The sequence below is a fragment of the Opisthocomus hoazin genome, chromosome 17, assembly GCF_030867145.1.
Source record: "Opisthocomus hoazin isolate bOpiHoa1 chromosome 17, bOpiHoa1.hap1, whole genome shotgun sequence".
NCBI lineage: Eukaryota > Metazoa > Chordata > Aves > Opisthocomiformes > Opisthocomidae > Opisthocomus > Opisthocomus hoazin.
Genome location: NC_134430.1, coordinates 4,959,309 through 4,971,857, shown reverse-complemented (window position 1 = coordinate 4,971,857; position 12,549 = coordinate 4,959,309). Strand labels below are relative to the sequence as shown.

Below are 12,549 nucleotides of genomic sequence, written 5' to 3'. Positions count from 1 at the left end.
CCATCCAGCACCCCCCCAATCCCCCCACCCCACAGCATATAGGAGAAGAGGAAGGGGAGGAGAACAGGCACAGAGAGGAGGGGATATCAGAGAAATCCCAGCTTTTCCTCAGGGACAAGGGGGCTGTTTGTACCGCCCCCCCCACCTTCTTCCAGACAAAGAAAACCCGAAACAGCCATAGCGCCGAGACACACCTCACCCCCCCCCAAGCCCGGGGCCCCCCGGGATGCTCGGGGCCGCCCCCGCAGCCCTAGCCGGCTCCGGAGGGGGGGGGGGGGGGAAGGCAGGGACTGGGGAGGGGGGACGACAGGCAGGGACTGGGGCGAGGAAGGCAGGCAGGGATGGGGGAGAGGCAGGGATGGAGGGGGGGGTGCAGTTAGGGACGTGGGGGGGTAGGAAGAGAGGCAGGGATGGGGGGGGGGTGCAGTTAGGGACGTGGGGGGTGGGAAGGGAGGCAGGGATGGAGGGGGGGGGGATGTAGATAGGGACCTGGGGGGTGAGAAGGAGGCAGGGATGGAGGGGTGGGGGATGCAGGTAGGGACGTGGGGGGGTGAGAAGGGAGGCAGGGAAGGGGTGGGGTGCAGTTAGGGACCTGGGGGGTGGGAACGGAGGCAGGGATGGAGGGGGTGTGTCAGGCAGGGGTTGGGAAGGCAGGGCTCGAGGGGGGGCAGGCAGAGGGGGGGGGCACAGCAGGCGGGGAGCTGGGAGGGGCAGGCGAGGAGCTGCCGGCGGGAGGGGGGGGCAGGCAGGGGTGGGAAGGACCGGCCCCACGTGGCTCGGGGACACGCCGGGTTTATAAAGCGTCCCCGGTCGCCGGGAGGCTGCGAGAGGCTGCGGGAGGCGGGAGCGGGGCTCGAACCCCCGGCGCTCGGATGCGCACGGCGGGGCCGGGGCCGCCCGCGGGCCATGGAGCTGCCCACGGAGCTGCCCACGGAGCTGCCCACGGCTGCCGGTACCGCTTGGGACAACGGCACGGCGTGGGCCCCCGTGCCCGGCTACGGGGCCAACGAGACGGGGCCGGCGCGGGCCAAGAACCCCAGCTCCATCCTCATCGCCATCGTCATCACCGCGCTCTACTCCGTGGTGTGCGTGGTGGGGCTGGTGGGCAACGTCCTGGTCATGTACGGCATCGTCAGGTGAGAGCGGGGGGCCCCGGTGGCACCCCACGCCGGCTCCGGCACCGGGGAGGGCGAGAAGGGGGAGCGAGGGGGTGTCTGGGGGTGAACGGGTGCGGGAAGGGGAGACCAGGTGCTGTGTGAGACGAAAAAGCAAAGACTGCACGGAGCTGGTGTGTGGGGGGGACGCTGGGGGATACCCCCACCCCAGCGGATGCAGGGTCCGCATCCCTGTGTGGGGAGCAGGGGCAGAGGAGCTGCTGGGCTGGTCACGCCGCCCTCTGGGAGAGGCGAGAGCCTGGCGGGGTGTTTCTTTCCGACACACAAATGCCACTGCTAAAAGCTGCCCTGTTCGCAGGGAGGGTCCCGAGTCCCTCGAGCACCCACCCCATAGCCGGGGGAGAGGGGCTGGTGGGCTCCCGCTGGTACCTGCCCCACTCCATCACCGGGACCTGGGGTGCTCAGAGCGTGGATCACCCACCCCAGCCCATTCCTGGCTCCGCCACGAGCTCCCGTCCGTGCCGTCGGCACCTCCCGCAGCCGGCGGGCTCCCGCTTTTCTCTAACAAAGAGCAGGAGCCCGCGTCGCCCAGCCCCAGCTCGCACCACGGCCCGGCTGTCCCCCGGCCCCCCCCAGCACAAGGTTGCAGCAGCACAGAGACCCCCGGGCACCCCGGGCACCCTGACCCCCGCTTCGGCTCCGTCCAGCGTCGCGGTGGACAAGCAGGCGCCTGGGAGGGTTCTTGGCTGGCAGAGGCACCGCTGCCGAGCCTTTCCCTGGGCAGGGAGGGGGTCTGCTGAGGTCTCAGCGCCCCAGGACAAGCGAGAGGACCCCAATACCCCCCTTTTTGGCAGACGGGGCGTGGCGAGACGCTGCTGTACCCAGCCCAGCACTTCTGCTGGGGTGCAAAATTTCCTGCCCATACGAGCAGCCGCTTTGTCCGAGGCGCTGGCTGAGCCTGGCTGGGTAAGGTGGGCTGATATGGCCAAGGCTGCAGACCACAGGACCACTGCCGGCAGCAGGGGCTGGCAGAGCCCTCCACGGCCCCCAGACCCCGCCGGCAGCGAGGACGGGGCCAGACGGCAGCGGCGGCAGGAGCCCAGCTCACCGGCACGCCGCTGTCGGGGACGGCACAGAGACTTCCCCAGCCTGGCCGGAGGGAGCGGAGGTCTCGCTGGGTGCCTGGGCTTCACAGCACCCCCTCCCACTCCGGAGGGGGCATTCCTAGGATTCGTGGGGTTAATCCCGATTCCCGTCACCCCAGGGGTTGCTGTAACCCCAGCCAGGGCCAAAACCCCGGGGCCAAGCCAGCCTTTGTAGTTTGATTTAGGCAAGCCCCAAGAATCCCCATTTTTACCCATTTCCATTCCCCACCCAGCGCTTCCAGTCCGTAGCGATCGTTGCAGGAGGTCAGCACAACCCGGCGCTGCCTGCGCACAAAATAAACGCGGTGACTCACGGCGGGGAAGGGAACCAGCCTGAGACGTGCCCACGAGCCGCGCCGGGCTGCCCATCGCCCTCGCGTCCGGCTCCCCGCTCTTTGGGCAGCTCTGCCATGTGTTTTGAACCCCCTCGAGAGGGTGGGCAGGGGGGGTAAGGGGACGGGGGTGCCACTCACTGACCCTGCCCACCACTGGATGGGATTTTTCATCTACCTGAAGCAGCTTTAACAAATCAGCCCTAGACTGGGAAAGCAAATTAAGGTAATTGTTGCAGAGACATACGGTGTCACGGTGAAGGATGAGAGGACCCCTCCAGCTGGTTCTGCTCTGAGAGCAGAGGGAAGGCATTTTAAAGAGCAGGCTTTAACGTGCAAACAGCATCCTCCCTATTTAACTCAGCGAGGAGCCCAGTGTTCGCCATGCTTTAGGAAGCCCGACTCCACAGCACCCGCCGATCCCATCACCCTGGTGCAGAGTTCCCCATTTTCCGACCCAGCCGCTGACGCTGGAATTAAAGACGTCTCCCAAGGGATGAATAATCGCCGTGCTCCGAGCCCTTGGGGCAGGAGGGGCTGCGGACCCACACGGAGCCCAGCACGTACCTTCGCCCCTTCCGTGGCCAAGCCCGCCGGGAGTCTCGCAGGCGTTCGCTGCTCCCCGTCAGCAGGGTTTAGGCTGGGACCAGTTAGGCTCCACTGGGGAAACCCACGTACGTGCAGGATGAGGCTGTAAAACGGGATCAGACCTTGCTGATGGGGAGATGCTGGGCATTTACCCCGCTCCACGGCCCCCAGCTGAGCTCCCCACTGGGCACCCAGCACCCCAGAGAGCCAAAACCCAAAGCACCCCTTGCCCAGAGCAGCCAAAACCCAGCTGTGCGCCCGAGGGAGCTCACCCTCCCCAGCACCTCCCGGCAGCAGCGCGACCGACAGCCCCGACAGCAACCGGCACTGCAATTACCCCTGCGCCGTCGGGTGCTTTTAAAAATACCCCCTGGAAGCAATTTGCAGCTGCGAGCTCAGGCTTGCGAGCGCCCACGTCCCCGCAGAGCCCATCACCCCCCCGCCAGCTCCCGCACGGGGCACCCCTTTGCCAGGTGCCAGGTTTGTTAAGCCGGGCTCTCGAAGCCCAAGGTGGTGGCTTTTGGCAGCTCCGGGAGTTTCACAAGTTTTTTCTTTTTCTTATTTATTTTCCGCGAGGTTTGGAGGGCTCGGGGGTCCCTACCTAGGGGTCCAGATGCCGGCGTCGCTGCGGGAACGCCCGCGCTCGCTCCATCCCCTCCAGTCTCCTTTCTCCGGCAAACGCCTTCCAGATCGTTTCGTTCACGTGCGTGACTTCCCAATCAAGGCACTCGCTTAATTGCGACGGCTTTGACAGCCCGGGGAGCTCCATCAGCAGAAGACGCTGGTTCGCTCTGCTGCGGGCGATAAATCTCTTCCCCCGGCTCCGTCTGCAGCTCCGGGGGGGTCACCACGATGGACCCCCCCACCCCATGAGGTGGGTTTGACCCTCAGCCCAGTCCTGGAGGGGGCTGAATCCCCAGAACTCCACCTTGGGGCTGGGGGGGATAAATTGAGTCACCCCCATCATCCCAGCCATCCCCGTCGCTGCGTTGCCCTCACCAGCACAGCCCCGTCCCGCCTGGGGAGGGGGTACGGCCCCGGCCCCCCGCCCCTGGCACATCTGGCCGAGCACGCCTGGCCGAGCACGGCGTGAAGAACGGATTTTTTCCACTTTACTCAGAAAGCAGAGATCAAAGAAGTGTGAATCTACCTGAAATAGCGATTTTTAAAGCTAGGGGAGGCAAAAACCTGACAATAACACAGATTCTCAGGTTTTCGTTTAACCTGGAGTGAAATTTTTCCAAGACATGCAAAAGAGGTTGGAAAATAACACTGAAGAGAACTGAAAAGGACTTTTCAAGGAAAATACATTTTTAATGCCATATTTAAAATAAAAAAAAAAGCTCAACTCAGCTGTTTCCACCCTTGGGCAAGGGGCTGCCGTTTGCAGCAGGCGAACGAGCAGGGAGCGCTGTCGGAGCTGGCTGCTGGTCCAAGCTGCTGTTTTCTCCCAGAGAGAAATGGTTTTCGTTGCCTCCATTGCCCAGTGCTACCGACAGCGTAAGCCCGTGGGTCTCGCCCCCGCCGGCATGCTCTCCTGACCCTGCTGAGATGGAGAAAAGGATGGGACGAGAGGTAATGGCCTCAAGTTGCGTCAGCGGAGGTTTAGATTCGATATTGGGAAAAATTTCTTTACTGGAAGAGCAGTCAGGCACTGGACCAGGCTGCCCAGGGCGGTGGTAGAGTCCCCATCCCTGGGGGGGTTCAAAAATGTGGAGACGTGGCACTTCAGGACACGGTTTACCAGGCATGGGGTGTTGGGGTGACGGTTGGACTTGGTGATCTTAGAGGGCTTTTCCAACCTGCATGATTCTGTGATAAAGCAAAGGGACTGGATGTTCCCACCGAACCCAGGAACCTCTTCCCTATCCCAACCTGCTCTCCTGGTCTGAGGCCCCATCTGCAGTGCTGTGTCCAGTGCTGCGCTCCCCAGTTCAAGAAAGATGAGGAGCTACTGGAGGGAGTCCAGCGGAGGGCTACGAGGATGAGGAGGGGACTGGAGCATCTCTGCTATGAGGAGAGGCTGAGGGAGCTGGGCTTGTTCAGCCTGGAGAAGAGAAGGCTGAGAGGGGACCTTAGAAATGCCTCTAAATATTTGCAGGGTGGGGGTCAGGAGGACGGGGCCAGACTCTTTCCAGTGGTGCCCAGCGACAGGACAAGGGGCAATGGGCACAAACTGAAACAGAGGAAGCTCCAGCTGCACCCGAGGAAGAACTTCTTCCCTCTGAGGGTGACGGAGCCCTGGCCCAGGCTGCCCAGGGAGGTTGTGGAGTCTCCTTCTCTGGAGATATTCAAGCCCCGCCTGGACATGGTGCTGTGCAGCCTGCTCTGGGTGACCCTGCTTGGGCAGGGGGTTGGGCTGGGGGACCCACAGAGGTCCCTGCCAACCCTGGACATGCTGGGATTCTGTGATTCTGTCTCCAGGCAGGATGGGCAGAGCAACAGCTGTCGGAGAGGGGAGCTCCTCAATCCCCTCACCCCAATTCATTCCACGCGCCCCATCACATGACGGGGTTATTCTACGAGCTGTGCTTTTCATCCAGCAATCACGCGGCTGTCCCACACCAGGGCCGAATTCCGCCCCGCTCTGCCTAGGACCAGACCCCACCCCGGGGATGCTAGAGGCAGATGCTTGTGTTCCAGCTGACATCGTTGTTCATTAATTAGGGTGCATCTAAACGAGCTCGGTGCCGCGGAGGATGCTCTGAGCGAGGGGGACTTGCTGGAAGGGAGTGCACGGGCAGGGTTCGAGCCGCCGGCGTAGTCCTGACCTCAGCGTAGCAACCAACCGGGGGCTGCCGCAGAGCAGCGACCCCAACGCGTTGCCCTGCGGGGACCCCCGACAGCCCCCCCGGCAGCAGGGATGTGCATCCGCTTCCAACCAACCGCGCCATTCGAAGCATCGCCCTGAGCGAGACCTGCAGGGCTGGGCGCTCCGAGGACACGCACCCATCCCCGCCGGCCCCGGCACCCACCAGAACGATGCCTCACCCCTTCTGGAAGGGCTTCGGCACTCGGGACCGGGCGTTTCTCCTACCACGGTGTGGCAAGGAGCAGAGCCGCTGTGCCAGCCATGGGTGGCTGCAGCCCTTGCCGAACGCCCCGGGGACGCGGCATCGTGCCCCCGAGCCGTGGCCGAGGCAGCCAGGCTTCCCCCAAGGTTCTGGAGCTCCAGCCTGGCTAACTGGGCTGCTGCCAGATGGCCGGTTTCCGGGGCTAATCGATCCGATCTCTGCCGGTAGACTCCACAGGGAAGCAAGCTAGATAATCACGATTTACTGGGTGGAAAATCAGATGAAGGAGATTTCAGGAGGTAAAGGACGTTGTGCAACTGATTCAGGGAAATGGAGTAAATCGATTTAATTGGGAAAGTGAATTTTCTGAAAATGTCTTCAGATTTGCTTTGAATAAAGGCAGCCCCACGGATGAGCGTCACCTCCCTGGCCAGGTAAGGGATAACCACTTTGGCATGTTCTGCAGATGCTGGATAAGGTCCGACGTGTGAGTGCAACCCTGTGCTCAGGCACCAGGCCTTCAGCACACACTAAACCCATGCAGGAACACAAACACCTCCTCAGCATGCTCCCTGGTCCATCTGGAAAGGTGCTGAGCTTATTGGTGCTGCAGAAGTGCACGTCACAAGCACGTACCTTTGCCCACTGAAGGTGATGGCACCTTGCGAGCAGTCAGGGAAAGCCAGGCTGTGCCCCCTCCTCGTCGTGCTGAGTGTGGACACACATATTTGGACATGGTAAGCCAGCCCTGACCACCTGTAACGGCTCCCTTCTCTGCCGTCCCCAAGGTACACCAAGATGAAGACAGCTACCAACATCTACATCTTCAACCTGGCCCTGGCAGACGCGCTGGCCACCAGCACGCTGCCCTTCCAGAGCGCCAAGTACCTGATGGAGACCTGGCCCTTCGGGGAGCTGCTCTGCAAAGTCGTGCTCTCCATCGACTACTACAACATGTTCACCAGTATCTTCACCCTCACCATGATGAGCGTGGACCGATACGTTGCCGTGTGCCACCCGGTTAAGGCCCTGGACTTCCGCACACCAGCCAAGGCGAAGATCATCAATGTCTGCATCTGGGTGCTCTCCTCCCTCATTGGGGTGCCCATCATGGCCATGGCGGTCACCAAGTCAAAAGGCAAGTGGCTTCTGGGGAAAGGTCCCTTCCTGTCCCATCTGTCCATTGCGGGGGTGATCTGGCAAACCCAAGCCACCTGGTCCTGTAGCGGGTTTCAGCTCAGCGATGGGCATCCCCCCATAAGCATGCCCTGCCATGGAGAAATCATCATGGTGTTATTTTCCACCTTGGCTGCAGAGGTTGGAAACTGTCTCAGAAGTTGTCCTCCCCCTTCCCCATCTCCAGTCCAACCAGTGCCTCTCCCCAGCTCCTGGGGTACAAATCCGGTGTCTAAAAACACTCCCAATGGTATTGCAAAGTGCCCAGCTGGCCCACACTAAGATCCACAGCTCCTGTGTGAGGACACCAGCCCGTGGCTGCTGGGAAAGCTCTGGGCATCTTGCAGAAGCGTATAGGTTTCAGTGTAAGGTGACACAGGGACGGGTCCTCCATGGGGTCTGGGAGGAGACAGTATGGGGATGGCCCAGGATGCTGTGCAGGGAAAAAGTCCTTGGGTCACTGCACCCACTACATCCCCTTGGCACCCTGTGGGCAGGGGCTGGTGGCACAAAGCTCCTGGGGAACCTCCGCAAAGAGCTGGCAGGTGGGCATGCATCTCCTTGTGTTTTTAGCAAGCGTAGACATGCCCAACCACGACCGAGCAGAACGTAGGGTGTCCATAGCAGACACTCCACCCGTTACCTCTTTGAACATCCTCTTTCCCGCAGATGGGATGGTGCTGTGCACGCTCCAGTTTCCCGATCCTCCCATCTACTGGGACACAGTGACCAAGATCTGTGTCTTCATCTTTGCCTTCATGGTCCCCATCTTGGTCATCACCATCTGCTACGGGCTGATGATCCTTCGCCTGAGGAGCGTGCGCCTCCTCTCGGGCTCCAAGGAGAAAGACCGCAACCTGCGGCGCATCACGCGCATGGTGCTGGTGGTGGTGGCAGCCTTCATCATCTGCTGGACACCCATCCACATCTTCGTCATCGTCTGGACACTGGTGGACATAGATAAGAAGAACCCCTACGTGGTGGCCAGCCTGCATTTCTGCATCGCCCTGGGTTACACCAACAGCAGCCTCAACCCCGTCCTTTACGCTTTCCTGGATGAAAATTTCAAGAGGTGTTTCCGAGAGTTTTGCCTGCCTTTCCGAGCCCGTGTGGACCAAAACAGCTTCTCCCGAGCCAGAAACACCACGCGGGAGCTTGTCTCCACCTGCACCCCTTCCGAAGCCCGCAACAAGCCGGCATGACTAGACGTGGGCAGCCTCCAGGGGGGCTGCCAGCGCCATGGAGGGGACGATCTGCGCTCAGAAGTGACCCAGGTCACCACCACGGAGCTCTAGCAGAGCGGTGGCTCGGGCATCACTTGATAACACCGCTGGGTTTTGTTCAGACTGAAAGCAAAGACTTTTTTCATCCTGGAGAACTGTGGGTGGGGGAATCGGGACTCACCAAGCAATGCAGAGAGAGGACCAAGACAAGGGGCTACCTGCACAGAGCTGCTCCCACTGTGGCCAGTGAGAGCCATCAGCCCCGTTCCCCTGGCCAGGGCTGCCACCCTCCAACACGTGGCTGTTGGCAAAGCCCAACCATCCCGGGACACCACGCTGGCAATGACCACGTGCTTCTCCTCCTGCTCGGGCCAAGGCAGCACCGCAGCCCACGGCGAGAGGGGAAACACTCCCGTGTGAGATGGCAGAAGGGGACCATGCTGGATGTTGATGCCACATGATGGGGCCTCACTCCGTCCCCCTCTGATCTGTGTCCAAAAACCAGCCAGAGATGGGAAGAGAAAACGATGCTGCTTCAGAGACGGTGTTCTCAAAGAGCTCCAGATCCATTGTAAACATTTTACTGGAGTCCTTCAAACCAGGACTGGCCCCAGAGGAGGACTTTCTACTGTTAATGTCATTACTGTATTATTTAGAGACCTCTGACTGCAGCCAGGGCAGCCCTAGACACGAACGTGATGCTGGGCATACGGATACGGCCAGGGGACGGAGCAGGGCACGTTCCAAGCTCACCTCGTGCCCATGTGCCGACACCAAACTCCCTCAGCCCAGCACCCATCAAAGTGACAGGGAGCTGCTCCTCGCCCATCTGCCTCCGAAGACACTAAGCCTGAGAAAGATCTCATTAAGGGAGCGATTTATGGGGACCTGAGGAGTTTCTCGCAGTGCTAAAGCAATTAGGATGCGCTAACGGGCGGCGCTGCGAGGGCTCTCCCTCCCCTGCCCGATGGGTGAAGGATGAGCAACGGCACTGCCCAGATTTCCTTTAGCAAAGCCAAAAAGGATAGGATTGTTTGGGGTTTTTTTAGTGGAAGGTGGGAAAAATATCACCATCATTTCATAATTCCCCAAGCAGGGGACGTGCAAGCACTCTCCATGCCGAGAAAGGACCGCGGGAGGCAGAGATTTTGGGATTTCACGCTCAGCACTCATCGGGATGGAGCAGCCGAGCTCCAAGGCAGCGCATCCTGCAGGAACCACCGGCCACGGACCTCTGGACCCCGTTATCTCCCACTGAACCATGACCCATGGGTCCTCCCAGCCTTCCGCTCCCTGAATCACCCCCACCACCCCCAAGCAGCATCCGGGAGCTGCGATTTTTCCTTCCTCTCACCTTCCCACGGCCGCGGCTGCGGCTGGGAGGTCAAACGGGCCGAGGAGGAGGAGGCTTGGCAGAGCAGTAATAGCATTTAGTGGACAAATTGATGCAGCTGGAGGAAGCAGGCGAGCGCCCGGGTGCACCTGGGGCTGGTGGGCAGGATGGAGAGCCTGGCTTGCGTCTCTGGTTTTTCCAGTTGCGTCAATTTAGCCTAATAAAGGTCATTACCTCTCCTTACCAGCCCTACCTCTCTCCGGAGCTTGTGGAAATTGCAGCCTCCCCGTTAGGAAGGCAGAGCCGAAGAGGCAGCCAAAACCAATTTCTCTTTCAAAGGAACCAAATAGGGTGAAATTGCCCATTTGGATCTCAAATCCATCGCTGACGAATAGTCTCCGAACCCTTGAGTGATCCTCCTTATCTGCCCACGCCAAGGCCCCCAGCCTCTCGCTCGGCACTGCATCAGCCCAGACATCTCCAGCTCCCACCCACGGCTCCTCAGGATCCTTTTGCAGGCACAGATGGAGCCCTGGACCACCACGCTTGTCCTCCTCATCCCCTGCCACTGCAAGCCCAGCTGCTCGTGGAGCATGGGGTGCAGCAGGGCGAGCAGGATCAGCTCTGGGGCAGGAACTGGGGGAAAACCCTCAGGGTACCCAAGGCTGAGCTTCAGCTCCAGGAGGAGAGAGACTGAGGTGTCCAGAAGGAGTTGGAGACCACTCTTCAGCTCTCCACCTCCACCCAAAGTGGGGGCAAAACCCTCAGTGTTGTGGGGTGGGAAAGGCTCTTGGGTTGGAGCCAGTTCATGGTGAGGTCCTGGCAACAATGGGGTGTCCCAGCAGGGCTGGATGTCCTGGCAGGGGTGGGATGTCCCACGCTGTGGAACAGGACACCTTGAGTTTCACTCCAGGCTTCAGCACGAAGCCGAATTCCAGCTTGGTACCTCACTTTTGGGGGTAACCCCAAAAATGTGATGACCCAAAATGACTCATCTCTTTAACCCACCTTAGCCAGCGCCTCGGCGTCCCCTAGAAACGCCGACCCGGTGATCGAGGCTGGTAAAGGCACGAAGCAGAGCGGCGTTTCCAACCATGGCAGCGGTGGCTGCCAGGAGCGCAGCAAAGAAACCTGGGGACACAGGAGAGGTGAACCCCATCACCTGGGGACGGGGAACCCCTGCCCCGGCGTAGCCCCTTCTACTTGGGGGGAGCGAGCTGCGAGTGCCGGGGGCTGCAGGCTGGCTCGGGACTCTGTGAGCAGCTCCGCCACCCCCCATATCTCCACCACCCCGTTTCCCATTCCCACGGGATCTTCCCGTCCAGGGGAGCCCTGCCAAACTCCGAGCCTGCGGAGAGGTGTGCCTGCGGTGGCCTTGAAGTGGGTTAAAAAGGCTTCACGTCATGATTTTTTTAAAGGCAGCCGCGCTCGAGCAGAGCTGAGCGCCCGGGATGCAGCCAGGAGCGTGGCTTTTCTTAGCTTCGGTTTTGCTGAATAATAAAAGAAAAAAGACTGTTCCTGGGGAGAAGGGGACGCTGACGGCAAACGCCGCACCGGAGCCCTTGCGATGAGACGGACCTAGAGCATCCCTCGCCCACGGCAGCACCCCGGCGGGCGCCTGAGGGTCCAGCTCCTCCCGGCAATGGCACCCACCCAAAAACCAGCTCCCCCAGTCCCTCGTTGGGGCTGGGAAACCGGGGTCGAATTCTGACCCGGGGAAACACCGCCGGGAGCTTATTCTGCCCGTGCAGAGCCGTGCTGCAGCTGGGATGCTCGGAGGGCACTCTCTGTATACTTATATCGATATATATATGTACATCTGTCTCTATCTATAGCTGAATGAAATTAAAGTCACCCCAGGTCACCCCACCCCGCCCACTCCCACGACGGCAGCCCCCCACTACTCGGGGTGTGCTGGGGCTGGGGACCCGAACCTGCCGGGTCCACAGCACCGACCGGGACCTCGCAGAGCGCTTCAGCCAGCACTTCCAGCTCCAGCCCTCGGGATTTTGGGCTTTTGATGGCATTTCTGTATAGGAATTGTGCTTTCTAAAAAAATATAAATAAAATATAGTAAGAGACAGCAAGCAGCTTCCAGCTCTCCTTTGACTCTTGGGCGTTGGAAACGAGCGGGGTCTGGCTCGGGGCAGTGTTTTGGGGAGCAGTGGGAGAGGAACCGCATCTAAATCCAAGTTTTGAAAACCATCCCGCAGTGGGAAAAACTCACCTTCCCGCAATCCCAAGCCCTAAACTGCGGCGATTTTCCAAGCCCCGGTAACCACGAGCCGCCGCACCGTACCGCCAGCACCCGAGGCGTCCCTCCGCTGCCGGTCATCAAGATATAGTTTTATTTTAATAGCCCAGCAGCTCAAACTCTGGCCCAAATTACATTTGTAATTTAAATGCAAATGAGGATTTAGCGAAAAAGCAGTGGGAAGGGGTGTTGGAACCTGTCACTCCGCTTCCGCTTAATGAGACTTTGGATTTTAAAGTATTTATCACTTCTGCCGTGTTGATTTGCAAAGCGTTTTGTCAGTTCCCAAAGAACGGGAAAAGTGTCAACAGCACGGGGGGGGGGGGGGGGGGGGAGCGAAACCTGGATTTCCAGCCCGGAGGTGATTTC

General features: G+C 60.3%; 1 protein-coding gene across 1 annotated transcript; it reads left to right on the top strand.

Moving 5' to 3' along the window:
- Nucleotides 1–812: 812 nt before the first annotated feature.
- Nucleotides 813–11,854, top strand: OPRD1 (opioid receptor delta 1). Its single transcript, XM_075438111.1, has 3 exons — nt 813–1,136; nt 6,983–7,332; nt 8,040–11,854. The coding sequence occupies exons 1-3, from the start codon at nt 907–909 to the stop codon at nt 8,570–8,572; spliced, it is 1,113 nt and encodes a 370-aa protein (XP_075294226.1). The 5' UTR covers nt 813–906; the 3' UTR covers nt 8,573–11,854.
- The last annotated feature ends 695 nt before the right edge of the window (nt 11,855–12,549 follow it).

Excerpts from the sequence above, each read along its gene's own strand:
- OPRD1 (XM_075438111.1), top strand. The coding sequence starts at position 907 with ATGGAGCTGCCCACGGAGCTGCCCACGGAGCTGCCCACGGCTGCCGGT. Across the intron at positions 1,137-6,982 it reads GTCATGTACGGCATCGTCAG|GTACACCAAGATGAAGACAG; the intron begins GTGAGAGCGGGG and ends GCCGTCCCCAAG. Across the intron at positions 7,333-8,039 it reads GGCGGTCACCAAGTCAAAAG|ATGGGATGGTGCTGTGCACG; the intron begins GCAAGTGGCTTC and ends TCTTTCCCGCAG.